The sequence below is a fragment of the Phoca vitulina genome, unplaced genomic scaffold, assembly GCF_004348235.1.
Source record: "Phoca vitulina isolate PV1807 unplaced genomic scaffold, GSC_HSeal_1.0 scaffold17, whole genome shotgun sequence".
Lineage (NCBI taxonomy): Eukaryota > Metazoa > Chordata > Mammalia > Carnivora > Phocidae > Phoca > Phoca vitulina.
Genome location: NW_022589720.1, coordinates 29,953,363 through 29,979,001, shown reverse-complemented (window position 1 = coordinate 29,979,001; position 25,639 = coordinate 29,953,363). Strand labels below are relative to the sequence as shown.

Below are 25,639 nucleotides of genomic sequence, written 5' to 3'. Positions count from 1 at the left end.
CTACAAATATCCCCATTCTGAACTTTTGTTCCTTTTGTACAAATGTTTGTAACTAAGGCCTACAGAGATACAATGCTTTTTTGAATTTATATTAAATCAACATACAGTCAAGTCTATAGTTGTGAATTTCTACTTCTATCTTGGACTAAATTCAGCTGTTAGAATTTTCTGGCTCATACCAGAAGTGATTCCTGTTCTCCCTTTAAAATCCATCTCCCTCCCTCCCTTTCTTCCTTCCTCCCTCTCTCCCTCCCCGACTCCTTCCCTGTTTTCCTTCCTTCCCTCTCTCCTTCCTTCCTTCTTTCCACAAAAACGTATAGAACATTTTCTAAGTTTGAAGGGTGCTCACCTCTTGAAGCAGAACCCAGTTTGGGATTCTTCTAATCCTGAGGAGGTCCTTGGTTCTGACAGGACCTCCCACCACTGCCATCCCTTATGCTGGCCTCTGGACATATGTGTGTTCTTCCTTTTTTCTTCTTCAACCCAATACCTCTTTCCTCACCAAAAGTCTCCTTTTCTTCCTTTTCTTTTTTCTACCAATCCATTTTCTTATCAGAATACCCACATTCTTTAACGTCCTCTTTAAATTTGGAGATGTACAGAACAAAGACTGCTGGGAATTAAAATAGTAGAAAATCTAAAGTCCCCTCTGTTTTAGGGGGACTAAATTTTTTGTGTGTAAAGAATCCTAGTAGATTATAATTTAAAACAAATCTCTCTTATCTCTTCTTAAAAATGTTATTTTCTTTGGACATGACCTTGGAAATAAAATCATGGATGAAAGTTATAAACTTGAGTAGAAATTCTGCGCTCTGAGGTCACGAGAGTACTCAATTAACTAATAATAAGTCAAGCTGTGTAGTGTTAACCGGATGCCGGGTACCATTGTGTTTTATATATATAGCTATTCTAATTTGCACAACTCTGTGAACTAGGCCCTATTATCATCACCATTATCCCCATTTTATAGATGAGAAAACACAAACTTGGTCAAATGACCTATCTGAGTTGACACCACTGATAAGTAATGGAGCTAGATCTGCAACCCAGGAGCCTGGCGTCAGAGCCGTGTTCTTGTCAGATATGTGACCCCCCACACCGATGGCCTGCCCTCCAAGTCCATGTCCTGACCTACTGCATTAGACACTGACTCGAACAAAGGCAGGGATTGGTGGTAGGGGTGGGGGTGACAGGCAATATTGTAAATGCCAGACTTGTATTAGCTCACTTAATCCTCGCAACAACCGTAAGAGACCTCCCCCATTATTACCCCATTCACAGCCGAGGAATAGAAACGTTAACTTGCCCAGTGGGGAGCTTGGGTGTTAAGCAAGGCAGCCTGGCACCGGGGTCCATGTACTTAACCACTACACTGCTGCTCTTCTCGCCAGGACAGGAAGAAACCAGTAACCCAGTTCCCGCCAACGGGTGTCCTGCTTACCTCTGCCATTGCTTCCACCACCTTCTGCTTATCCACTTGTAAGATCCCATTCTTTGCTGTGCGAGACACGTGCAGCTCGTGCCAGTGGCCCAGGGTGAGGGGGTCTTCACTCCTGTCGAAGGAAGGAAACTGAGCGTGGGTTAGCATCACTGGTGTTGCGGATCATGCTCATGAATCCACCTGGATGCAACCGATGCCAACCTCAGATGCCTCATTTCATTCGGTCCAAAGAAAACAATCATTCCTGCTTAGTAAGCACAGCTGTGTGAGCTCCATCTATTGGACCCCTTTATGGTAGGAACATTGCAATTATTGTTTTATTTATTTGTTTCAACAAGCCTGAAATGTGGGTCAGATGAGCCTGGTTTTCTAGATGAAAGGTGACAGGAGGGTGAGATGTGATCACAGTTGCACACAGGCTTTGAAAAAGAGTTACCTGGGCTCTGGTGTAAAACACAGATTCTTTGTTGTACTGATGTCTGCAGCATCCTTCGAAATGCAGAGAAATAGGATGGATTGATGGATGGATTGATGAGTGGATGGATGGATGGATAGATGGATGGATGGATGGTTGGAGAGATGGGTGGATATAAGGATAGCTAGGCATGTGATAAAGCAAATATAGCAAAATATTAATTGTAGATGGCAAATGGGAGGTATAAGGATGTTTACTATATAATTCTTCCAACTTTTCTATATGTTTGAAATTTCTCATAATAAAATGTTGGGGGGGGAAGAATTCCATATTGTCTGATATTGTGGAAAGGATTAAAGGGACTTTAAAAATCCAATTATTAATTCCAGGTGGAAGCACTTAAAGTTTAAATGTTATCAATAGGAGTTTTACACATTACTTTGGATAGTGAGGTATGCAAGAAGAGTATAATTATTGCATTTGTATTTCTAACAGTGTCTAATTCATGGCCTTCACTGAACCTCCCAATTATTTTTTGATCCTGGACCATCTTTAGAAAACTGTCAGGAATACCAATGGGCATAATTATCGAAAGGTCTCCACCCCCTCACTTGATTTTTTTTGCTCTGGCTAATGTTTTTGTGATTTGTCCTTAGCAATTAGAATTTAATCACCTTGGCTAAATCGATATGCAATAAAGAAACCAGAGGCGCTCTTAAAGCAGCCCCGTCTCCGTGATAAGTCACAGTGCCTTGGTGGCGTTCTTGTCCTGCCGAGGTCATTCCCTGTCAATATCTGCCTTCCTCAGCATGCTGGTATTGATCCCAGCCATCACAAGCTCATTGCAGTTGCCTCGATTTTTGAATCAAGTTCATAATGAACTTGACCACCTTATCCTTTTCCTAAAGTTAAAATGATTTGGCCAATTCCACAATTTCCTGTGGTTCCGGCTTTCAGTGAATGTTCTTAATCAAGCAAGAAGTCTTTGAAATGGTTTTCAAAATAAACATCTTGCAAAGGGGCGCCTGAAACACCTACAGTAATCACTGTTGTCAGGTTACACTGGAGAGGGGAGGGGACAGGGGGTGCTTTGCCCCTTGGACACTCTGAGCACTTGCTTCCTTTTCATCACAACTAATACGCAGAATCCTTTTTCCAGGCGCTTTCCTGCCAGGCAGGAAGACAATAACTCACGTTTAAAATAAATAAATAAATAAAACCACCTCTTGTCTCAAAGAGGCACAGAATTACGAAAGAGAGACATGCTGGACACTCAGGTCCTATCTGTCTGTGACCCCACAGCTGGAGCTGTCTCCATGGAGACGTGGGGTGTGGGGGGCCAACCGTCCAGGAGGAGGGCTAATGAGCCCCGACCCTCCCCTCACTCTTTCTGGTTACTCCGTATCCAGGAGGAAGCCATTTGAAAACACAAGGTGATATTCAAGGTGTCTTTCCTTCTCAACCTGACAAATAGTTGCTTAGCTGTTTTGCATAATCATATGTAAATTGAATCAATTAAATACCCACCCACGTTGTCTTGAGACCTAGGATGTTTTTGCATAACCAGAGGTACAAAAATGTTCGTCCATGCCCCAAGGAAGGAAGTGTCACTGATGTGCACGAATTCAGCCACAGGACAAAAATGAACAGTCCTTCTTAAGAATTGTTGGAACCTAATGCAGTAAGCACTTCTCATCAGCCATGAAAAATGACCAGCAGTTAAGGGCGATGTATGGTCGTAACATCTCTCCCACACGCTCTTCCTAAAAATGACAGTCTAGCAGTATGAATTACGATTGAACGCAGCCCGCAATTTCCTTTAAGACAACCACCACCGACTGATTTCCTGCTGCGGGGCACCATTGAATGAAACATCGTAGTGAGTTTCAAAAGAGAATTCACCAAATGTAGGAACAAGGAGCATGTCTGCCTTTGATGAGCAGCCCTCTGGCTTGAAGGTAAAAACTACCATGGGAGCAAGATAGTAAGAATAGGGAGACCTAGACAAATAAGAACATCTGCCCCTACCACCCACAGGCTCTGAGGGAGTCATCAAAATAGTGACACACTGGATGGGAACAATCGATCTGCTAAATAAATTAATAGTACAAGTGAGATAACAGGAGGACAGGTTTGACAACCCGGGGCCAATTCTGCGGCTACCAGCAAGTACTTCACAAGCACCTAGTCACGGCCACGCTATTGAAACCACTCATCACACAGCCTTCTTGAGCATCATGGTCAGGGACGGGTCCCTGCGATGGTTCACTCAGTGCCAGGCTCTTACATGGAGAACGGTAAGAGACTCGCGAAATAACTGGTTACCATCAAAGAAACAGGGCGAGAGGAGAGTAAACATTAAAAGCGAGGTCACCAAGGACATTTCTGTTCATTCAATGTCTGTTAATACGTCTTTACTAGTCATCGCGTATTTGCTGGGCGCCCACTGAGCGATGCTGTGAGCACACGCAGATGAATTACACTTCATCACGTTTCTCCTGACGGCGCCGAACGAAATGAAGGCGCGGTAGCCCCATCTGAAGCAAGCCCGTCTGCCAGAGGTGGAAGCAGAGAGTCGCTCCCTGCTGGGGAGTTATTGGAGAAAAGCAAGTCTTGCCAGGAGGAAAGCATGAGCCGTAAGGAAGCATGTTATCTGTAAACACCAGGACAAATTTCAGAAAAGATAACTGTGGAGGGAAGACAGGAAGGGTGCAAGCCATTAGGACAAAGTCATCTTTTCCCAAAGTGACCGCTGTTTAGCTTTTGGGGAGGGGGAGGGGGGCCGCTGAAGGTCTCAGCCCTTACCTGAGAACACCGGTCCCAGAGCCACAGTCAAAGCGGAACTCCACGTGGCCCCCCGCCATGTTGACAGACAGGAAGTCTTTGCTGGCTGTGTCATAGCTGTAGAGGAGGACGCCGTCACCCGAGTCCGGCCGAAACGTGATCTCAAACTCCGTGAAGGAGAGGTAATGCTGGGGCTCCAGGGGCCAGGGGGTTGCAGCATAGGACCTCAGGGACTTGCTGAATTGAGGAATGATCAGGGTGAAAGCTGAGGGAAGAAGCATGTCATTAGAAATCCCTCTGTGGCAGGACCAGCCACGTTCTTTTCCTCCTGGGTACAGAGCGAAACTACGTTTCCCAGCAGCCCTGAGTTAGTTGGCCGGTGTAGAATGTGGGTGGGAGTCTTATACAGCACCCCAGATCTGGCCCCTCGAATTTCCTCATCTGTTGGCTGAATGCACGAAGCAGGGGGGTGGGGGATTCTAAGGCCCTGGCAGAGCCACTGGAAGGCAGGAGCCTGCACCCCTGAATGGCGTACCCCCCAGCCCCCTACTGGCCTGCAGTGATGTGTGATGTGAGCAAGGATCAACCTTTATTATGTCAGGCTACAAAATATGAGATGATAGGTAACAGCTTTGGCTTACTGGAAATCATAGGCCCTCTTCTAGGTGAAAGGAGATTTGAGATTATACAGTGTTAAAAAAAAATTTCTCCCAGAATGCTGTCTTAGGTCCAAATTTGAATCACTAGTAAAAAATTAAAACATGTTCAACTCTGCATGGTGTTCCAAAATCTTTTAAATCTTTAACATTTTCCATTATTATATGTGTGTGTTTGTGTATGCATTGTGTTTACATGTATATACACACATGTTGGTTTATACGTGTATCGAGACCTATACAGACAGTCTGAGAGGTGGAATAATTCACTAGAACAGGACAAAGACAAAGAAACAAGATGACTTTTGTCCCATCCCATTGTTAATGATTCTGTGTATATTTTCCCAACCTTTTCTCTGAAACTGACGGATATTCTACGGAGCATGAGCTACAAATGGTCTGATGCAGACCATATGCACAGAGGTTTTTCAAAGTTTTTTGAGGGCCAAAAGGAGCCCACCAAAGCCTGGCCCAAGAGCATCTTCAAATGAACATATCTTTGGTTGGTTTGATACTTCAACATTCAAAGACACTCCAACCTGATTAAAAAGGGGGGGGGGGGCACGCCTGGGTGGCTCAGTCACTTAAGCATCTGACTCTAGCTCAGGTCATGATCTCAGGGTCCTGGGATTGAGCCCCATGTAGGGCTCCCTGCTCAACAGGGAGTCTGCTTCTCCCTCTGCCTCTCTCCACCCCCTCCACCTCGTGCATGCTCTCTCTCTCTCTCTCTCTCAAATAAATAAATAAAATCTTTTAAAAAAAAAGATTCTCCCACGTTTCCCAATAATGCATAAACTTTAATCCCATAAACATGTATGGGACCTTGCTAAAAGCACATTGATGAAAAATTACATCAACATGAATTAGTGCAGACAGAGATCACAATCAACTTGCTTCTTTCTCACCATCTTCACAGTGTCGCCCTTTAAATCCAAGGGGACAGAGGCAAATGTAGGAGTCGGCTTTGACTGCCGTGCAGGTGCCACCATTGATACACGAAGCTTCGTCACAGAGTCCGCTGCTGCATTCCCCTGAACACAGAACAGGAATTACAAAACTGATCCATCACGTGAGCCAGGCCGAGATGATGGTGCTGACCATGCCAACCGCTCAGGGCTCCGAATAAGTACAGTTCAGTTCCCACTCCTGTTCACTGGTACCCCTGCACAACTGGAAAACAGCTTTCAGGGTAAGTGGAATGTACCCTTCGTTTTAATTTGATTTTGGCTTGTTCTTTATGAAGAGCCACAGAATCTTCAAAACATGGTGGACACAATAAATCAAGTACTAAATTGTCAGACAATTTTATGACCACTGACGAGGATGAATGAGCTGTTTCTGCTTTAATTCATCTCTCTCTTATTCCCACAAGAGTGTGTTTCAATCCCTCCAATGTCAACATGGCATTTCTGTTAAAAGCGTTCTTGTTTGTGTGGCCCCAATTACCTTAAGTGCTACCACCCTGTGGGTTCAAAGTTGAGGCAATAGTTGCGGACTGAAGCCATGTCTAACGGAGGATCTGGCCTGAACTGTCCACTCCTCTGTCTGGGGCAGGGAGAGGTGAGGGGGCTCCATAATACCTCAGCGTGTGCCTTCCAGAATCCCTGTTTCTACCTCCAAAGTTACGATCGTATGGGAGACAGGATGGTGGCCTGGAGTAAAAAGTGGTGAGAGACTCAACACCAGATGGGTCCATTCTCTTTACCAAACACATATCAGAGAGGCCCATCCAGGGCATACTTTGTCATTGTCAAGATCATCAGATGAAGGGGAAAGAAATGGACTTCTCCTACACTGCTTTTCTTCTGCTTCTTTGGTCTTCCTTTTCTCCTTGTATATAAGAAATAAATTAGACAGAAGGGCCACTATCTGGCCCAGAACGACATAGGTTGAGTACAAAACACTTCTTCCTGGGATGGGGGCAAAGGGGCACATCTCTGATGGAGGGGTCCAGCCCTGCACCCTGCAGACAGTGATGCTGTGCCCACCTCCCACCTCCCCCATGTTGGCCTGGTTGTGTCATCTCAGCAGGGCAAGCCTCTCGTCCTTTCCTCCTCAGTCCTCTGCATTTGTCGAGCGGATCCAGTCTCTGCTTCCATGCTCAGCCTCACTGGGAGGATGAGCCGGGCTGGGTATAGTATGCACCCAGGTGAGGAGGCCAGCCTCAGGGGCCCGTGACAGAGCTGAATTCAAGCCCTTCCAGATGGTTCGGCGCTCCCGCCAGGGTGGGCTGGCCTCGGCAAATTCCAGCTGGGGCCCCTGGAAGTTCAGGTCCAAGTGACGGGTGGTCTGCAGCCACAGCGAGAACGCGGCCAGCAACCTCGCTCCGCAGGGAGGGTGACGTGCATCCTCGAGAGCCAAACTCACAGGCCCCGTGCCCCCGCTGGGCTTGGCAGACTGCGACCCTTTCTCAGAGAAGGGCTGCTCCCACAGGAAGACGTGGGGTTCTTGGGTTATTTTAGATGCACGTGGGAAAATATTACTTTATATATTTGCATTGTGACTATATTTCAAGAGGTGGGAGTAGGGTGGGGCATTTCCTTGATGAAAGCGAGTTTCGGCAGGATTCTGCTGGCCGTGGTGTGCAAGTCAGATTGGGAGCACTGGTGTGGAAAAGAGGAACGAAATCCTACGGGGAGGGAACCTGGGGCTGGACAGGGTGGTCGCAGAGCACATGGAGAGATAGCAAAGACACAGGGAAGAAAGAAATAGCCAGTTCCTTCTAGAGGTTGAAGGTGGAGGCAGACTCCAGCATAACGTCTGGGGTCCCAGCTGGGCCGTCTGAATGAAAAGTGGTGGGACGGGGCGCTTGGGTGGCTCAGTCGTTAAGCGTCTGCCTTCGGCTCAGGTCATGATCCCAGGGTCCTGGGATCGAGCCCTGCATCTGGCTCCCTGCTCTGCAGGAAGCCTGCTTCTCGCTCTCCCACTCCCCTTGCTTGTGTTCCTGTTCTTGCTCTCTCTCTCTCTGTCAAATAAATAAAATCTTAAAAAAAAAAAAAGAAAGAAAGAAAAGTGGTGGGAGTAGGGCGATGAGCAGGGCTGGGAGCAGGAACCGGTTGCTGGGGGGCAGAGGAGCTGGCCTTGCTCAGCTGAAGCCTACGGTGACTGTGCCAACATCCCTTGCTGAGCCCCGTGGGCACAGCCCCTGCACACGGGTGGGGGCACGCTGGAGGGACAGCAGCGACGTGGGGGTGACCCTGACACCAAGAGCGGAGGGGCTTCTTGAGAGAGGACAGGGAGGGGGCCCCGCGGAACTCCCAGGGAACCAGAGGAGGGTGAGGAGCCGGCAGAGAAGACAAAGGGAGAAAACAGGCCAGTGGGCTCGGAGGACTCAGGGCAGGTTCCGGGAGCTCGGGGGGATCAGGAGCACAGAGAGAAGGCAGAGTTAACACTGCTGAGAAGTCTAGGGAGAAGAGCTGTGGGTTTTGTAAAGAGATGGCCACACCTGGTTTTAGGAGAACGATTTTGCTGGGCCGTGGGAGGCAGAAGCCCCATTGTAGGTTCACACGGGGGTCTGGAAGGATTGCGAGAGTCGGGTCTAGAAAGAGAGGAGAGGGGGTCTGGGGTTCCTAAGTAGGGAGGGTAGCAGGACTAGTGGCATGGCACCCGTTTCAGCAGGGAGGACCTGAGCGAGTGTGAATAAGCCAGGGCGGGGGGTCCGTGAACTTACATGGGAAACACATTAATCTTTATTTTCCCTCATTTCCAATTGAACTGTTTCCTTCAGTTACTAATGTAGGCAAGAAACCTCTAAGGATTAGCAGTTCTCATGGCCTGTGACCAACAGACCTGAGTTATTGTCACATCACATTCCACTTGTTGCAGATATCTCAAAATATCATTCATGCTAATTACTACTTTGAAATCATGGTAGCCATTGCACCCACTATTAAATGATCCTGTTTTCTAATGCTTTATAAAGAAGCACAGATCCTATTATAATAACAAAGCTTAAAAAAACATTGTATAGCTTTATTTCAATGTAAGTGTTTCCTATCATGGATATTATTCTCTGCATTTAAAAACAACATTTTGAGGGGCTCCTGGCTGGCTCAGTCGGTGGAGCATGCGACTTGATCTCAGGGTTGTAAGTTCGAGCCGCATGTTGGGTGGAGAGATTACTTAAAAATAAAATCTTGGGATTCCTGGGTGGCTCAGCCAGTTAAGCATTGATTCTTGATTTTGGCTCAAGTCATGCTCTCAGGGTCATGAGATGGAGCCCTGCATGAGGCTCTGAACTGGGGCATGGAGCCTGCTTAGGATTCTCTCTCTCCCTCTGCCCCTTCCCACCAAACTGCTCTCTCTTTCTCTCTCTTTCAAAAAAAAAAAAAAATCTTAAAAGAATAATAAAAACATCATTTTGAGAAGAGTCCATCAGCTTCACTAGACTGCCAGAGAAGTTCATGGCACACAAAAGGTTAAGAACCCTTGGGTTACTGAAATGATGATCCTGGTAGCAAGGTCCAGGGATGTAGGGAAGGATGGGTGCAGAGTGGAGATAAACAGGTTAGTTTTAGAAAGGAGGGAAACTTCCCACTCTGAGAGTAGGAGGAGGGAAGTTGGTTGCCAGGTCATGGGCCTAGAGTGCTGGCAGGACCTCATCATCAATATATAAAATCACTTTTGTTGACACTGAACCTACTAGATGCCAGTTTTTGTTTATGCAAGACAATGAAGTGAGGGCAGGAGAGAACTTAGGCCCCTGAGGAGAGAAGCGAAGGTGGAACATCATGGGGTGGAAGACATTAAGGACATGTGGGCGAGAGCAACGTCCTACCCCTCATCCCCCAATCCATAACTGAGGCCTATCTATCTCCCCTACTGAAGATCTGTCAACTCAGTCCACACCTTTGCCACCAGCACCAGCCTGGAGCAAATCGCCATTATCTCTGATCCAGACTGTTACCATAGCCTCCCAGCCAGTTAAGTGTTATCTCCTGAATACCACGTCCAATAAGCTGTCCACAGCCACAGGGATCTTTTCAACACACGGACTACATCATGGTACCCACCACCCCTTCATACTCCCACTGGGACAAGTCATTTCCTCTGCCTCTCTTGTCTGCTTTAAAAGAAAAATGCTTCAGATAGCAACTTTGCATTAAATCCTCAGAAAGCTTTCCCGGACCTCCAGCTCATACAATTCCCTTATTACACACTATTATTGTACTGTCACGCCTCCTTTTAACAATTACACCAAACTGTAATTTTACATTTACTTGTGTGGTTGTTTGATCAATCTGGTCTCTCCTTGTGACAGCTACGTGAGGGCTGAGCTAGGATCCTGTCGTTCTTGTTCATTACTTTATCCCCAGCACCCAGCTTCATGACTGGCATTAAGCAGATGCTTAAATAAGTATCTTGAGGGAAAGAATGACTAAAAGACTGATAAGCCCACGGTGAGACCCGTGGACACCTCCGACCTCTTGAGTCTCGAATAACATGGGAAGCTGGAGGAACCATGACTCTGCTACTGTCATTTCCTTCTTCTGGAAGCCTGTATCCCCACCAGAAATTCACTGCTGTTGGTATGAGCCCAGTCTTCCCCATGGTGGCACTGCATTTAATTTAAAAGAACTTAAATTTCCGAAGGACTAACTCAAAGTAAAGCAAGGATGGAGCCTGAGGAAGGATAAGCAGCCCTTTTCCAGCACGCCAGGGTGATAAATGGGAAAAAAATGAAAAAAGGCAATGTGACTGATGCCTGCCATTAAAGTTCATCATAAGGCTCATAGTCATCAAAGAATCCAATAGTAGCTTCCGGGGAGCCCAGAGCCAGCAAGATGGGCCTGTCTGGTGCCATCGGCTCAATGGAGAGGTTGGTTTCACACTACGTTAGAATTTAAAATGCTGCCAGAAATTGGTCCTTGCTCAACTTCGCAATGTCTTAACTAACTGTCAGAGGAGACCACGCAGCCTCGACACTACAGATCTGTCCTTCAGGGCTATTGCCCTGTTAGTTCAATGAAGAGAGAAAAAAAAACTTAAACCCTGCTTAATGGGTGGAGTCAGGATTAATAATAATATCAACAGCAAGATATATTTACAACACGTTTGCTATGTTCTTAGTACTTTATATGCCTCCCAACTCATCTGGACAAAGTAATCTTAGGAGGAAGTTACTAAAAAAATTCATAGGTTGAAGCCGCCCTAACTCCCAATGTGACTGTATTTGGAGACAGGGCCTTTGAGAAGGTAATTAAGGGGAAATGAAGTCTTAAGGGTGGGACCTAATCCAATCTGACCAGTGTCCTTATAAGAAGAGGGAGAGACACCGGGGATATAGGAACCAACAAAGGCCATGTGAGGACACAGTGGAAGGATTGCCATCTGCAAACCGAGGAGGGAGGCCTTGGGAGAAACCAAACCTGCCACTGCCTTCGTCTTGGAGTTCCAGCTTCTAGAACTGTGAGAAAATAATGTTATTAAAACCACCGGTCTGTGGTATTTTGTTATGGCAGCCCTAGCAGACCAAAATGGTCAACTGAGTTCACCAACTTTAGAATTATCTATCTGCTCTCAGTGATGGAATAAACATCTTTATTGCTTTAAAAACAACCCTAATCTTCTCAAAAAATTGTTGCTGGAGGGATGCCTGAGTGGCTCAGCTGGTTAAGCATCTGCCTTCAGCTCAGGTCATGATCTTGGGGTCCTGGGATCCAGCCCCGCATTGGGCTCCCTGCTCAGTGGGGACTCTGCTTCTCCCTCTCCCCCTTACCCTGCTCATGCTCTCTCTCTCTCTCTCTCAAATAAATAAATAAAATCTTTTTTTAAAAAAATGGTGCTAGAACAACTGGACATCCACATGCAAATAATAATACTAATCATCTAGACCCAGACCTTACACCTTTCACAAAACTTAACTCAAATAGATCACAGACCTGAATGTAAAACACAAAACTATGAAACTTCTAGAAGGTAATGTGGATAAAAGCCTAGATGACGTTGGGTAAGGCAATGACTTTTTAGAGACAACACCAAAGGCACAGCCCTTGAAAGAAATAACTGATAAGTTTGATCTCATTAAAATTAAACATTTCTAATCTATGAAAGGCAATGTCAGGAGAATGAGAGGATAAGCCACAGACTTGGAGAAAATACTTGCAAACTACACATCTGATAAAGGACTGTTGTCCAAAATATATTAAAAAAAAAAAAACAAAACAAAACCTCTTACAGTTCAACCATAAGAAAACAAACAACCTGATTTAAAAAAATGGGCTAAAGACCTTAATGGACACCTCACCAAAGAAGATATATAGACGGTAAATAAATATATGAAAAGATGCCCCACATGATATGTCATCAAGAAAATGCAAATCACAACAATGAGATACCACCACACATCTGTTAGAATCCAGAACTCTGACAACACCAAATGCTAACAAAAATGTGGAGCAACAGGAACTCTCAAACATTCCAGGTGGGAATGCAAAATGGTACAGCTCCTCTGGAAGACAGTTTGGCAGTTTCTCACAAAACTAAACATACTCTTACTATGTGATCCAACAATCACACTCCTTTTTGGTATTTACCCAAAAAAGTTGAAAACTTACGTCCACCCAAAAAACCTGCACACTGATGTTTATAGCAGTTTTATTCATAATTGCCAAAACATGGGAGGCAACCAAGATGCCCTTCAGTGGGCATGACAGACATGCCTGTAGTACATATAGACGATGGAATATCATCCAGCACTAAGAAGAAATGAGCCATCAAGCCATGAAAAGGCATGAATGGAACTTGGATGCATCCTACTAACTGAAAGAAGCCAATCTGAGAAAGCTACTTACTATATGACTCCAACTTTGTGACATTCTGGAAAAGGCAAAATCATAGAGAATATTAAAAAAATCAGTGGTTGCCAGAGGTTGAGGGTGAGGAGAGAGGATAAATGCAGGATAAATGAGCAGAGCACAGAAGACTTTTAGAACAGCAAAAATACTCTGTATACAGACATCATAATGATGGATATATGTTACACATTTGTCCAAACCCACAGAATGCATGACGCCACGAGTGAACCATAACATGGAACTACGGACTTTGGGGGACACTGATGTGTCAGCACGTGTTCATCAGGTGAAACAAAGGTACCACTCCAGGGGCATGTTGGTCCTGCCAGAGGCCATGCATGTGGGGGCAGGGGGTATATGGGAAATCTCTGTACCTGCCTCTCAAATTTTTTGTGAACCTTAAACTCCTGAAAAAAATAGTCTTAATAAAAAAAGAAAATAGAAAAAAAGTCAGTCCTAGCTCTGCCTGCTCTTTTGGAGAAGTTTTATTTGACTTTTAGCCCCAGTTTCTTCATGTATAAAATAGGCCTAATAATCATCATCACTACCTCGTAGAGCTAGCGTGAGGAGTTAAGGAGAGGGCGTAGGAGAAAGTATCAGACACAGTGGTCAAGAATCAGAATTTGGCCATCTCTCTTGGAAGCAGAGAGCCGATGAAGGTTCTTCTTACATTATTGTGTTGGCTTTTCCACTGGACTGAGTGAGGAAGGGTGAAAGGGCTCAGTTGCTTGTTGCTTTGTTGGATGAGACCATGCCATGCTTCATGAAGGAGGCCAAGAGCAGTGGGACACAACCAAGGGTTTGGTGTGCTGTACTGTTTACCAGGTCTTGCTGGTCAGGCTCAGGTCATCATGTCTGCAAAGCACCAACCTCACCCCTTGGTCCCACCTCCCTCCTGAAGTTGTGCATTATTCAGTTGCCTAGGGTTGCAGTTCATGAAGCTGCTCACTTCCCTGGCCCACACCAGAAAGGCAATCCCACAAGAGCACCCTGGCCCACTGCGCAACCACTTACCCACGTCGGCCCCGCTGAGTGCCTTCCCTAGGGGCCAGGGCCTCATGTCGATACTCTTCCCATTAATGGTGAGCGACTGCACACAGCCTTGAAAGCCTCTGTTTGTTCCTGTTGCTCTGACCAACCAGTATGCACTGGGAGCCCCACCAAGATATAGGGGCGTCCGGAAGGTAATTTTACTGTACTGGCCCTTTAAGAAAAATGAACAACTGTAACTCACAAACCAAAATTGAAAGCCAAAACGCAACAGATTTTAATGAGGGGCATGGTTAAGATGTAGTTCACAGCCCCAATGCTTTCTTCCATCTGTGTTTATGTTTACAACATTGACCCACTGGAAAATTAAACCCATGGTTACTGTAGGAAACCCAGTGAGCTCCTCAGAGAGCTGTGTTTTGAGAAGGGATGGTTTTGGAATGCCTAGAAGGGAAGGGAAGGGAAGGTAGGTCAGAGCCAAGAGCAACCCAACAGGCAGGGCACCATGCTGGGCATCCAAAAAAAACTTTCTCTTTCCAGTCCTGACACCAACCTACTGTGTACCTTGGATAAATCATAGGGTTCTTCCATGTCTCAAAGGGTGATCATGCTAATTTGGTGTATATGTGGGTTAACACTCACCTTTTCCTCCCCTAGTCACCCTTACACTATGTCCTGCAAGAAATGTTGTGTGGGGAGGGGGCAGGATTGCCACACAGATTGTGTTGCAAAATATTTTGAAATTTGCTCATGGTTACAACTTGTGTGTGTGTGTTTGTGTGTATCTACAGTTAGGTAGGAACATTTCTAATCTTAGAGAAAACCACAATCTGGATTGCAGGTTTTGAGGTTACAAAATACAGACCTGAACATTAGGTAGGACAAAATTAAGGTGCCCTTCGTCATTTGTTGTTGTTGTTGTTTTTTATTACAGAAATATCTTATTCATCTGGATTAAAAGGGGCTGGGAAAAAGCATGTTGCCAGAATTTATAAAAAGTCCAGAATGTAAGCCACTGAAATGTAATCTTTATCTTTTAGACTTTTGTTGCCAACAAATAGAACATCTAAACCATTACTTTATCTTTCCAAATGAATAGATAAGAATCATTTATAAATAGTACACTGAATATGAACTAGGCAGCTTTAAAGTACTTACAGTGAATTTTAAGGATTGTTCACCAACGACTGGGCATACTGCTTTCGTTAGATGAATTGAGTGCCCTATGGCTTATTTCATTAAGATCTTCAGAATTCACTCCTGGATCCTATCTTCACTCTGCTCCCTGATCCAGGACCACAGCAGGGGCCTGACAACCCAACCTTTTTTTTCCTTTTCTGGAACATTACATGTATTGTAGGGTGGGTGGTTCCTCTGAGCCTCCCTTACAACATCCCAGGCAATAGTCCAAAAGGTTGGACTTTACCTTCCTCTGATGAGGGTTGCTTTGGGTTCTGGAGCCTGCTTTGCCTGCAATGCAGAGAATTGGAAATGCCCTGGAGTTTGCCTTCCCCCAGCACAGCACTTAACAGTTTTTGTGGGTGCCCAAGTGTGAAAGTCCAAGTCCCTTGCTTTGGGTTGGGATCACTCTGAGATGTCACTTAAACTACAGAGTTCTCCTACAGAATCAGGCTGAAGCCAGACCCGGAAGAACTTTGTAAACCTTGATTTAAGACAGAGTCACTATCTCCCAAGACAGTTTACTAAACATTCCACAGCTGCTGTCCTGCTTTTTCAGCTTGCTAGCAAGTCCTGGTAGTAGAGAGGCAAAGGTTGCCCTGGGTAGCCATGAAATTATATGCTTCTTGTAATTAATTCTTATATTCATTAAAATTACAGACCCATAGGATTGGAAAATATACAGAAACTCATATAGTCCAAGCTCCCATTGACTTCTGGAGCCCTTGTGTATCCCCACCAAAAGGTTTTGATAACATATTTTTTGAACACCCCCCAGGACAGGGAACTGTCTTCTGAGATAGTCGGTTGCCTTTCAGTACACCTTTGTATGATTAAGTGGAGTTAAAATCACTTCCTTAGGCTCTCCCCATTCAATTTCACTTTGGGGGTCCACAGAGTAAGTCCTTCTTCCCCCAAACTCTCCCTCTCTGATTCTATGATGAAAAGGCACCATCCACACCTTCACCTTCTTTTCTCCAAACTAAACAATGCTCCTTCAATCAATCATTCTAGGGATTTCAGGTCATTTTCCTGTTTCAATGACTGCCCTTTAAACACGCTCCAGTTTGTGGTCCTCCTGGAGTGCAATCACAGATCTGAATGCAAGCCTCTTAGAGGATCTGAGTTACCATTAGAGCACTGGAGGCGATATACATAGCTACTAGAATATAATAGGATTATCACCTCCATTTTTCTAGATGCTATGTCTCTATTACTGCAACTTATATAATTTCTTTAGCTTGTTGTTACCACATGGCTCTGTTTATTAACCTTTATTGAATTTCCTTGCTTTAAACCATAAGACATTTTCACATGTATTACTTCTATTACAGCTTCTCCATCTTATATTCACTGCTAGTATTCGGGATCCAAGTTCCAAGCTTCTTTATTCCTATCATACTTAATTGTAATCATATTAGGGCTATTGTCCTGGCATGGATGTGATTCTATGGTTCATTTATCCTGTCTCTTTCCCCTTAGAAATACATGCGTATATGCATAAGCAACCTCATATATGAATATGGATTCATATTCAGTATATTTGGATTCTTGTTCCTTTGGAACTACTGGGGTCCAAATTAATGAGAGTCAGCAAGGCATGGCCCTTTATAGAACATGTCTTGCCAGCAAAAAATAGTGAAAAGTCCAGGCAGGGAGGAAACCACACACATATACACAAAGGCCTTCTTGCTACATTTTTCCTCAGAGAATACAGACACCCACCTGATTATAATTACAGACTCGGTTCCTTGGCAGGTTGCTAATCCAAACTGTTTATTCTCAACAGGGTTCTAAAATTGCCCAGAGCATGACCAACATGTGAATACCTAGGTGATTTACTGAGTAGCCCAACAGTTAAATTGTTTGACCACTTCCTGTAATCATGGCCCCCCCAAAACGGTAGATGAAAGGATCATTCCTGCAGATTCAATCAAGTGAACTTCTCAGGACTGTTTTCTAAAGCCACAGGGCAACACCCTTGCCTTAAAAGCAAGCTTTGTGTTTGGCACTAATAATGGCTTCTATTCTTCCAATCAGGGCCTTCTTCTGCCCCCCTGGCTTTGATGTCCTTGTGGCAAGAGGACATGGCCCTGAGCACAAGGCCAACTGCGTGTTTCTGCGCCCCCACAGTGATGATGCCTGCAAGTTCAACTCTTCTCCTCAGGAGATGTGGGATGGATGGGTGCCCTGAGCGTGCATCCTGCCACGTCGGCCTCAGTTCTCCGAGGGGGGGAGGGGGGGCCGGGGATGTTAATGGTGGGTGCTAGGTGGGCGGGCAGGGCGTGAGGCTCGCACTCACCTGGGACTGGCCTGACACCGGGGTGCCGTTGTTCAGCTGCAGCAGCCCTTTGAGCCCATCTCTGTAGAGCATAACCGTGTGCCAGGCCCCTAGTTTGATTTTGCTTTCACTTATAATGATGGCAACCCCAGTTCCACAGTTAAACCTGTGGGGAGGAAAAGGAGAAAAAGGCTCTCTGATTAACCAGCTCCTTATGTGTTCAGACCCCACAGACAGCACTTCTGGGGCAATGGCTTCTTTGAGAATCAACCTGTTGGGTTATGTTTATGAATATCAAGAACCGTTTCAATCTCTGCACGAAAGAGCTAGATGCCTGCTCTCTGGGCCAGTCTCAGTCCAGTTATCTTTAATCTGCCCGTAGGTGCTTCAAATGTAGGGCCTTCTTCAACCTGATTTTCTCTGCAGCTTCCAAAAGGATGGGCACCTAAGATCCTCCCCCCACTCTCTCAGTGACTGCCAGATGCTTCAAGTGGATCCACGGTACAGCGAATTAGAACTTGAGTCTTTCTGCTTCCAGGTATTTCTCTGGGGACTTCTCCCAACTCCCAGATGACGGGCTCAGCGATATTAATAAAATGTTAAAAACACAAGTCTTCACACTCATCTTGGCAAGCTGGCCAGCACGGCCATCTGTGTTCAGCTGTGCCCAAACGCAGGTGCAGTTTCCTCAGGGGGCCCCAGCTTTGCGGGGAGGTGTGGGCAGAGGGGGAGCAGTCTCAGACGATTGCTTTATTCTTGTTTTTGTTTTCTTCCTCCAACTTCCCGATGGTGCAGGGTACCCAGTAGTCACTGTGCCTTACATCTAGAATTCTGACCCTATCCCGTCAACTTCCAGATGGCCGCCACGTCACTTCCCTGTGGGTCATGAGATGGCCAGCACCACCAGCATCGTACTTCTCAGGACCTGCACTAACTGCAGCTACTTGTCATGGATTCCCTGTGGCTCCACGATCCTTGGTGGAGAGGAATGGGGTTGAGAGGCATGGCAGAGTAGGCTGATCTAGAGGGGGGCGGCAGAATCCAGAGGTGCAAGGCTGGAGAGTGGCTACCGGCAAATCCCTGCCAGTGGTACACATCCTCCGAGTGTGAGAACTGCCACCCCAGACCCTGGCCCAGCACCAAACTCCCATGAATCAAAGCATTTAGCAAAGGATGGGGAACCGCTGTCTTCCCCAAGTGGGATGTTCAACAGTCTTCTCCAGCTTGACCTAAAGTAATTCTGGGGCTGAAATAATCAAAAGACAATAATGGTTAGTGCTTATGGAGTGCTTGCCATGAGCCAGGCACCGCTCTAAGCACTTTTGTGTATTCATTCATTTCATCCTCACAAGAGTCCTGGGAGGAAATGCCAGCGCAGAGAGGTTAATTCACTTGCTGAAGGTCAGGCAGCAGAGAGATGGTGTCATCAGGACCTTAACCAGTGCACTAGGGACAAGGACAAGGCTGAGCCTCACTGGTCATTCTCAAATAGGTGCTGTGTACACCCCCATGAGGGTGGCTAAAACACTCACACCTCCACAAAACTCTGCCCCCAGAAACCCACACACAGACTAAAGGTGGCTTCCAAAGTATATTGGGAGAGAAATGACCAGGGCTGGGGAGGAGCGCCAAACAGTACGCCACGGACCCGGGTGGGGGGAGCTGAGGATGGGCTTTGGGCCTCTGGGAACCCTCAGGAGGTTGTAGGCTCCTCTCTGCTCTCCATGGCCATCAGTCTTATTTGCCACAGGAGACAAGAAGATCCCATCCTCCTACTCGAGCTCCAGGAGTGAAGGGACTGGATCGCTTGGGCTCCGTGTTGCATTCGCTGGACCTACAACAGTGCCCGGTATACTGCAGGTGCTCCAGAAACGTTTCCTGCTGGATGAACGGTTACAGGGTTCCCTAACTCAAGCTTCAAGGGTGACCTGCAATCCTGATACGTCACTATTTAGTAAGCAGCTCCATGCTCGCCTTATATACACCATTCCTTTATCTGTAGGAATCCATCCCATTTATATTTTATTCACACTATAAAAATGTAAACATAATGTAGGATGGTATTAACAAATCCGTGGGGTTTCAGGGGGAGTTACCTGAACTGGAGGGCGCGTCGGATGATGGCCAGAGACATGAAATCGCCCCTCCCGTGTTCATTCTCCCCGCAGTAGAGCAATAAGCCATCCTCCGCCTCTGCCTATTGTTGGAACAAAAGCCACACGAACAATGAGCACCACCTGGAAACACTCATGAATATGAAACCTGAGCACTCTCTGTGGTCCTGTTTACAAAGGGGCAAACATACGGACTCCAGTGAACTCCCAGGTACCAATTCTCCATTCCTTTCCAGGAAACAAAGGGCAGTGGTATCAACAGTGGGTGAGGAATGGCAGTGAGTTTGGAGAAACTGGCTCCGCTTTTGACCTGCTCTTCCCTTGGCTTGGTGGGTCCGCCAGCGGAGCTTCAGGAAAACCATGCGCACAGAGACCACCATCACAGGGGGCTGTTGGTATGTCCATCGAGTTCTATTTTCACCAAAGAGCATTCTATTTTATTACTTTTTTTTTACTCTTTTTACTTCCCTTCCTCTGGAGAAGCATGCACATTTGCTTCTTTCCTTCTGTTAGGGGAACAGGATGATAAAATCCGCCCTGCTGGTAGACTAGGTTGGTTTTCACCCATGTTGGCTGCCCTAGACTGGGACGGATCATCTTTTGGACACTCAGCACTGTGACCATGACCTCAAAGGGGACTTGTTTCCAGATCTCCAAACCTTGCTGTGTTGTCTGAGATGCCCAAAAGAATAACTCTAAACTGAAGTCCCTGATTGAAATCTGATTTGCAGTTGATTCAGATCCAAAAGCATCCACTGGGCTCTCACTATGTGCCAGGGCTGTGTATGTAGCCATTTTTCTATTTGTTCGGTTATCATCATAGCAAGGATGACAGACATGTGAGCTCCCTTTAAGAGGGGTTTTGGAATGGGGAATGCATTATGCCTCTGAGATTCTGGTCTGTGAAGAGTCACAATGATGACTAGAGCCACAGCGCTAGGACCTGCATGCTCTCACTGGCCAGCCAGCCACTTCCATGGTTCAGCATACAGAACCCACCCTGCACTCAGCGGCACCCTTGAATGTGTGAATGCGCCCATCGTTCTTGCTACCCTGTGAACGTGTTTAAGGACAGACTCTGTGTCATATTTACCTTTGCTATTTACCTCCACACTTCCTGCACTCCCAGCCCGCCCCATTTGATATAGCACAATGCTGCGCTAAGATGTCCGTCCAATAGGCATTCATCAAACAACTAATCCTTCTTACCCTAAATTCAAGAGTAATTTGAAATGCCTGATAGGAGTTCTTCAGAGGCTCAAAAGTTACATAGGAGTGGCCAAAGAACTGGGGATACTGTATAACAATATCTGAAAAGATAAAAAGACAACATAAAAGCATACTATACGATTTCCTTACTTCTTCAAATGCAAAAATCAATTTATGACATTGCCTAGAGGTCATTAAGTGAAAACCCTGAAAATCTGTTACACCTAGCTTATTATCTTCTCTACTTTTTACACCTATGATTCTCATTCTTGGGAACTTCAAGCTTCAGAAATTCCTAGGGAGAAACTGGAGATTGTTAACTTGCTACCCTAAAAAGAAATCAATGGTTTCAAGACCACTGACACCTGCCTTCCAGCTGGACATCTGTGTAATGTAAGTTGGCTCAATTATTATCTTTCTTAACTTCATGCCCATGTTTTAGCTGCACTTTTTCAGTAGAGATGTGATCCAAGTAAAGTCTGCCTCCCCAAGGTGCTGTTAGGGTGATTTATTAATTGCTCCAAAAGTACTACACGTATGGCACATATAGAAACAGGGCGCTATTCAACTAGAAGCAATGGAAGTGGCCTTAGATTTTTCCTGGATAGCTAATTTAATTATGAATACTTGGAAAAGGTGCTTATCTTAGAAAAAAGGCTAGAAGGAACCATGTGTGGAGCATAAAACTGCCCTCTGGTTCCCACTGGGGCCAACCCCCCACAATGTTCTTCTCCCCACCAAGGGCCTACCTTCTGAGCAGCTTGCACCACCTTTGCCCAGGTTGCAATGGCACCGCGAGCCCCCCCAGGTGTAGTCATTGGCACAAAAGCTATCAGCAGAGCAGAGCGTTTCATCACAAGACATGTCAAAGAGCCTTGGCATTATAAGCACACCATTCTTCCCTTTCCTCTCCACTGGAGTGGGCTGGGGAGCCACCGTAGTCGTTGGGAGAGATGCTAGGGTAGGGGGGCTGAGCCTTGGAGCGGTCTTTGGGTTTGACCTGAGTGCCATCTTGGATTCCGCCAAAAATTTCCTATTTCCTCCTTTGAGAGCAGGAAGTGGTTTCGCCTAAAGCCAGAGAAGAGAAAGGGTTGAGGATTAACACAGAGCACAGTGTTTGGACAGCCTTATTTACGGTTGATGTCTAATACTTGACAATACGGTCACTTTTGTTATTTCTCAAAACCCTAGGATGTAGATGGGGCAGATAGTACTGACCCCAGTTTATGGACAAGAACTTTAGGCTCAGGATTTTAAGTACCTTCCCTGTGCTATTCAGAAAATCAGTGGTAAAGCTGATATTACATGATTTTTATTATTATAATATCACAAAGATGTATTACTTTGTCAAGGAATTGTTCATTTCCTTGTAATAGCTGACTTTGTACATGTCCACTTGGTGGGAAATCTAAATATGTTTCTGCCAGATTGTGAAGTCAGCAGGCAGGGGCTGGCTACAGGACATTAGCATGGTCGGTACCTAGTTACTATGAATTTATGAGCACCTGGAGCCTAATACAGAAAATAAATAAGTATTAAGAGCAAATGAGCCAATTTAAGTAAGTTTTAAGTGAGTTTTAAATAAAATGTTTATGGTCCATTGGTTAAATTGCCTTGTTCAGCATGAAAACAAAAACTCCCAGGTTTTACGAGCAGAGATTCTTGTTACCTCCTCAAAGGAAATATCCAAATCTAAGTAGTCTTCGAACCCGTCATCATCCTCACCAACTCCCGTGTCGATTGTGTAACGGGATCCATAGCGGCCACTTCCTGCTTCCTCGCGGCCTTCACGGAGAAAAGAGCACACACTGTCAACATACTCCTTCCCTCCCTTTTCTATCCTAACTGAGCCATATACGGAGAGCTCTGTCAAATGGATCAGGATGTATTGGGAACACACAAAGAATTCAACACAAGAGAGGAAGCCTCAATGACCAAAAAATTTAAAAAAAAAGTTTCATCTCATAAGTACTAAGGAAATGCCAGTTAGTACCAGAAAGATCTGCCATTTTATATTGACAAGACTGGCAAAAAAAATGTAACTGTTGGGCAATAAAAGAATATTACCAAGGATGGGATCCATGGGGACTCTTTATACCCTGATGTTAGATGTATACAACCACTTTGCAAAAATTCTTGGAAATAAGTAGATAACGTTCATACCTTTTGACCCAGCAATTTCACCCCAACTTACAAAATCTGGAGAAATCCTCCCACATGTGTACCAGGACATGTGCAAAACACATTCATAGCATCAGAATTTATAATAGTAAAAAACATTTCAAATTTGCTATTTATAACAAATAGTAACACCCTAAATATCTGTCAACAGAGACTAGATAAGTGAATTATATTCTATCTATGGAATGGAATACTATATTGCAGGAGAAATGAATGAATGAGTACTTAATGAATCGACATGGCTTAATCGCACATTATTCCATGCAAAAAATGTAAATTGCAAAAGAACATATCCACTTTGATGCCATTTATATAAAATTCAACAGCAAGCAAAATTTAATATATTATTTAGGGATAAATACATATAAATAGAACTATATAGAACTAAATATATATATTTGTGTGTAAATATATATATATGTGTGTATATATATAGTTCTAAACATATATGTAGATGTGTATATATATATATATATATATATATATATATACATGTCTTAAACTCATAAGAAAAGTAGGACCATGACATAAATACCTGAGGGAAGGTAGAAGAGGGATGTGAATGAGCTGCAGGACACAGAAGCCTTTGAGTGCTCTATAACAGTCTATTTCTTAAGACAGGTGCTGGGTACCTATGAGTGTTCATATTATCTTTATATGAACCCTTGATGTATGAAATATTTCACTACAAATTCTTTAAAACAGGAAAGAGATATTGCACTAGAGTAAACACTCCTACACCCAGAAAAAGGGGGCCCAGATGGCTATCTTGGGTGCCATTTCCATCCATCCTAGCAGGACAATGGGATCTTTGAGAACTGGAAGGTGGGCTGAGAAAAACTCTTAGGAGACAATACATGACATTGCCCTTTGAGGGATGGTCACAAAATCTACCGATCTGCAACCGTCCTGCCTTAGGCGCACACAGGTGGTACTCCCCCAGGGTCTGAGAGTCTTCCAAAGTGCTGCTCCATAGCACCCCCATTTCCTCCCAGTCAGTTTGGGCCTAGGTACCAACTGCCTTCTCTAAAGAGGACATACTGGGCACCAGCCCTGACAGCAGAAACAACTCTGGCAACAGAAACTGACTTTTGTAGGTTGCCAGTGCTCATCAGACATTCAGTGTTTGGATTACTGGCTAGAAAAAGAAAAAGAAAGGATAGGAGGGAGATGTGAAAAATATAAACTGAATTTAAAGACATTCTGCTTTCAGAATAAGCTAAGCCAAACACCTTTCTCACAAAAGCAAACTCACCCTCCTTTAAGCAAAAAAAAAAAAAAGCATGCAGATTGAAAACAGAGTTGAAGGACATGACAGAAAGAGGGTGTGGGAAGCCTTCTCGGTGGGCACACTGTCGACCAGAAATCTCCTCTGGACCAGGAAGAGAGAGACTGTGGTGGGCAGGTAATGTGGAGACAGCAGGGAAGGAACTGTTCTCAGGTGCTCAGGCACATTTTGGTGGAGGTGGGATAACATAGGGGAGGTGGTGTTCTCACCACCTTCACTTCAATTCCCCACAGTTTTATTTAAAATAGCCTACACGTCAACTGAAAATTCAAGCCTGTTGATTCCAGGTTTATACCTGGATGCAAGTTCTCTTAAGCCACCTGCATCCAGCTGGCATAGCTGTGTGCCAGATGTCTTCACACAAAAAGCCAGGAAGCCCTCGAACACAGCTTTCCTCTCTTGTCTCTCTGAAGCCGTGCATCTTTCCACCTCTCTCCTCAACTCTCCCTTTCTCTGGGTCCCTCTCTCACTCTCCGTTTCTATGTCTATCTCTCTCATAGATTCACCATCGTCAGATTAAGGAGGAAAGAATCCATTTGGCAATCAAAGAACTATACATGAAGAGAGCTGGGTTTTGTCTCCAGGGAGCTGGTCTCTCTCTACCAAGGTGTTCTCCCTGCCCTGTGCACATTCTTGCCATTCTTGTACTGTGCTCATCAAAGTCAAGATTCTCTTCATTTCATCTTATGATACCCTATCTGAAAAATAAAAACTTTCAAAGACCACCACAACCTACAAGATAAATCCTAGGCTCTTGGTTGAGAGTTCAAGGATCTCAATGTAACCCCTCTTCCTCCTTCTTTCCCCCCATCACCATCATTTATTGAAACCTACTGTCTCTCCACAATTAACAGGTATTGTTGTGTGCATGATGTAATACATTTCTAAACTTTACAATAATCCTGCAAAGTAAGAATGGTTAATTTTACTTTGTAGATAAGTAAATTGAAGTTCAGAAAGGTTAAATCATTTGACTAAGATCAAAGACTTTATAACTGGCCAAGCCTAACTCAAAGCCAGGTCTGTCTGGTTGCTACTTTCCCAGTTGCCTGTTAGAGAAGAAGCTACTATGGAGGTGGAAAGAGCCTGAGATTTAGAAAACTAATACTTATTGACCAGTTTTAGTGTGCCAGGAACTTTTCATACATTATTTCTATTAATCCTCAAAAAGTTCTGTGTTATTGGTATTATTATCTCCATTTTACCATGTGGAGATATAAGCTCAGAAAGATTAAATAATTTGCTCAAAGGCACGCAGATGGTAAATAGCAGAGCTAGAATTTGGTCTCTCTTTTGACTACATCA

The 25,639-nt window shown here is 44.9% G+C and overlaps 1 protein-coding gene across 2 annotated transcripts in view; it reads right to left on the bottom strand.

Annotated features, from left to right (window-relative positions):
* EGFLAM (EGF like, fibronectin type III and laminin G domains) overlaps nt 1–25,639 on the bottom strand; it is a 173,295-nt gene that overhangs the window by 28,381 nt on the left and 119,275 nt on the right. For both annotated transcript variants that reach the window (XM_032415400.1, XM_032415401.1), the window contains exons 8-16: nt 22,535–22,650; nt 21,615–21,933; nt 20,866–20,966; nt 19,639–19,739; nt 17,564–17,708; nt 14,107–14,296; nt 6,202–6,327; nt 4,662–4,905; nt 1,442–1,553 (exon numbers count right to left, since the gene is read on the bottom strand). In XM_032415400.1, coding sequence (XP_032271291.1) covers nt 1,442–1,553; nt 4,662–4,905; nt 6,202–6,327; nt 14,107–14,296; nt 17,564–17,708; nt 19,639–19,739; nt 20,866–20,966; nt 21,615–21,933; nt 22,535–22,650 — 1,454 coding nt within the window. The remainder of the gene's footprint in view (nt 1–1,441; nt 1,554–4,661; nt 4,906–6,201; nt 6,328–14,106; nt 14,297–17,563; nt 17,709–19,638; nt 19,740–20,865; nt 20,967–21,614; nt 21,934–22,534; nt 22,651–25,639) is intronic.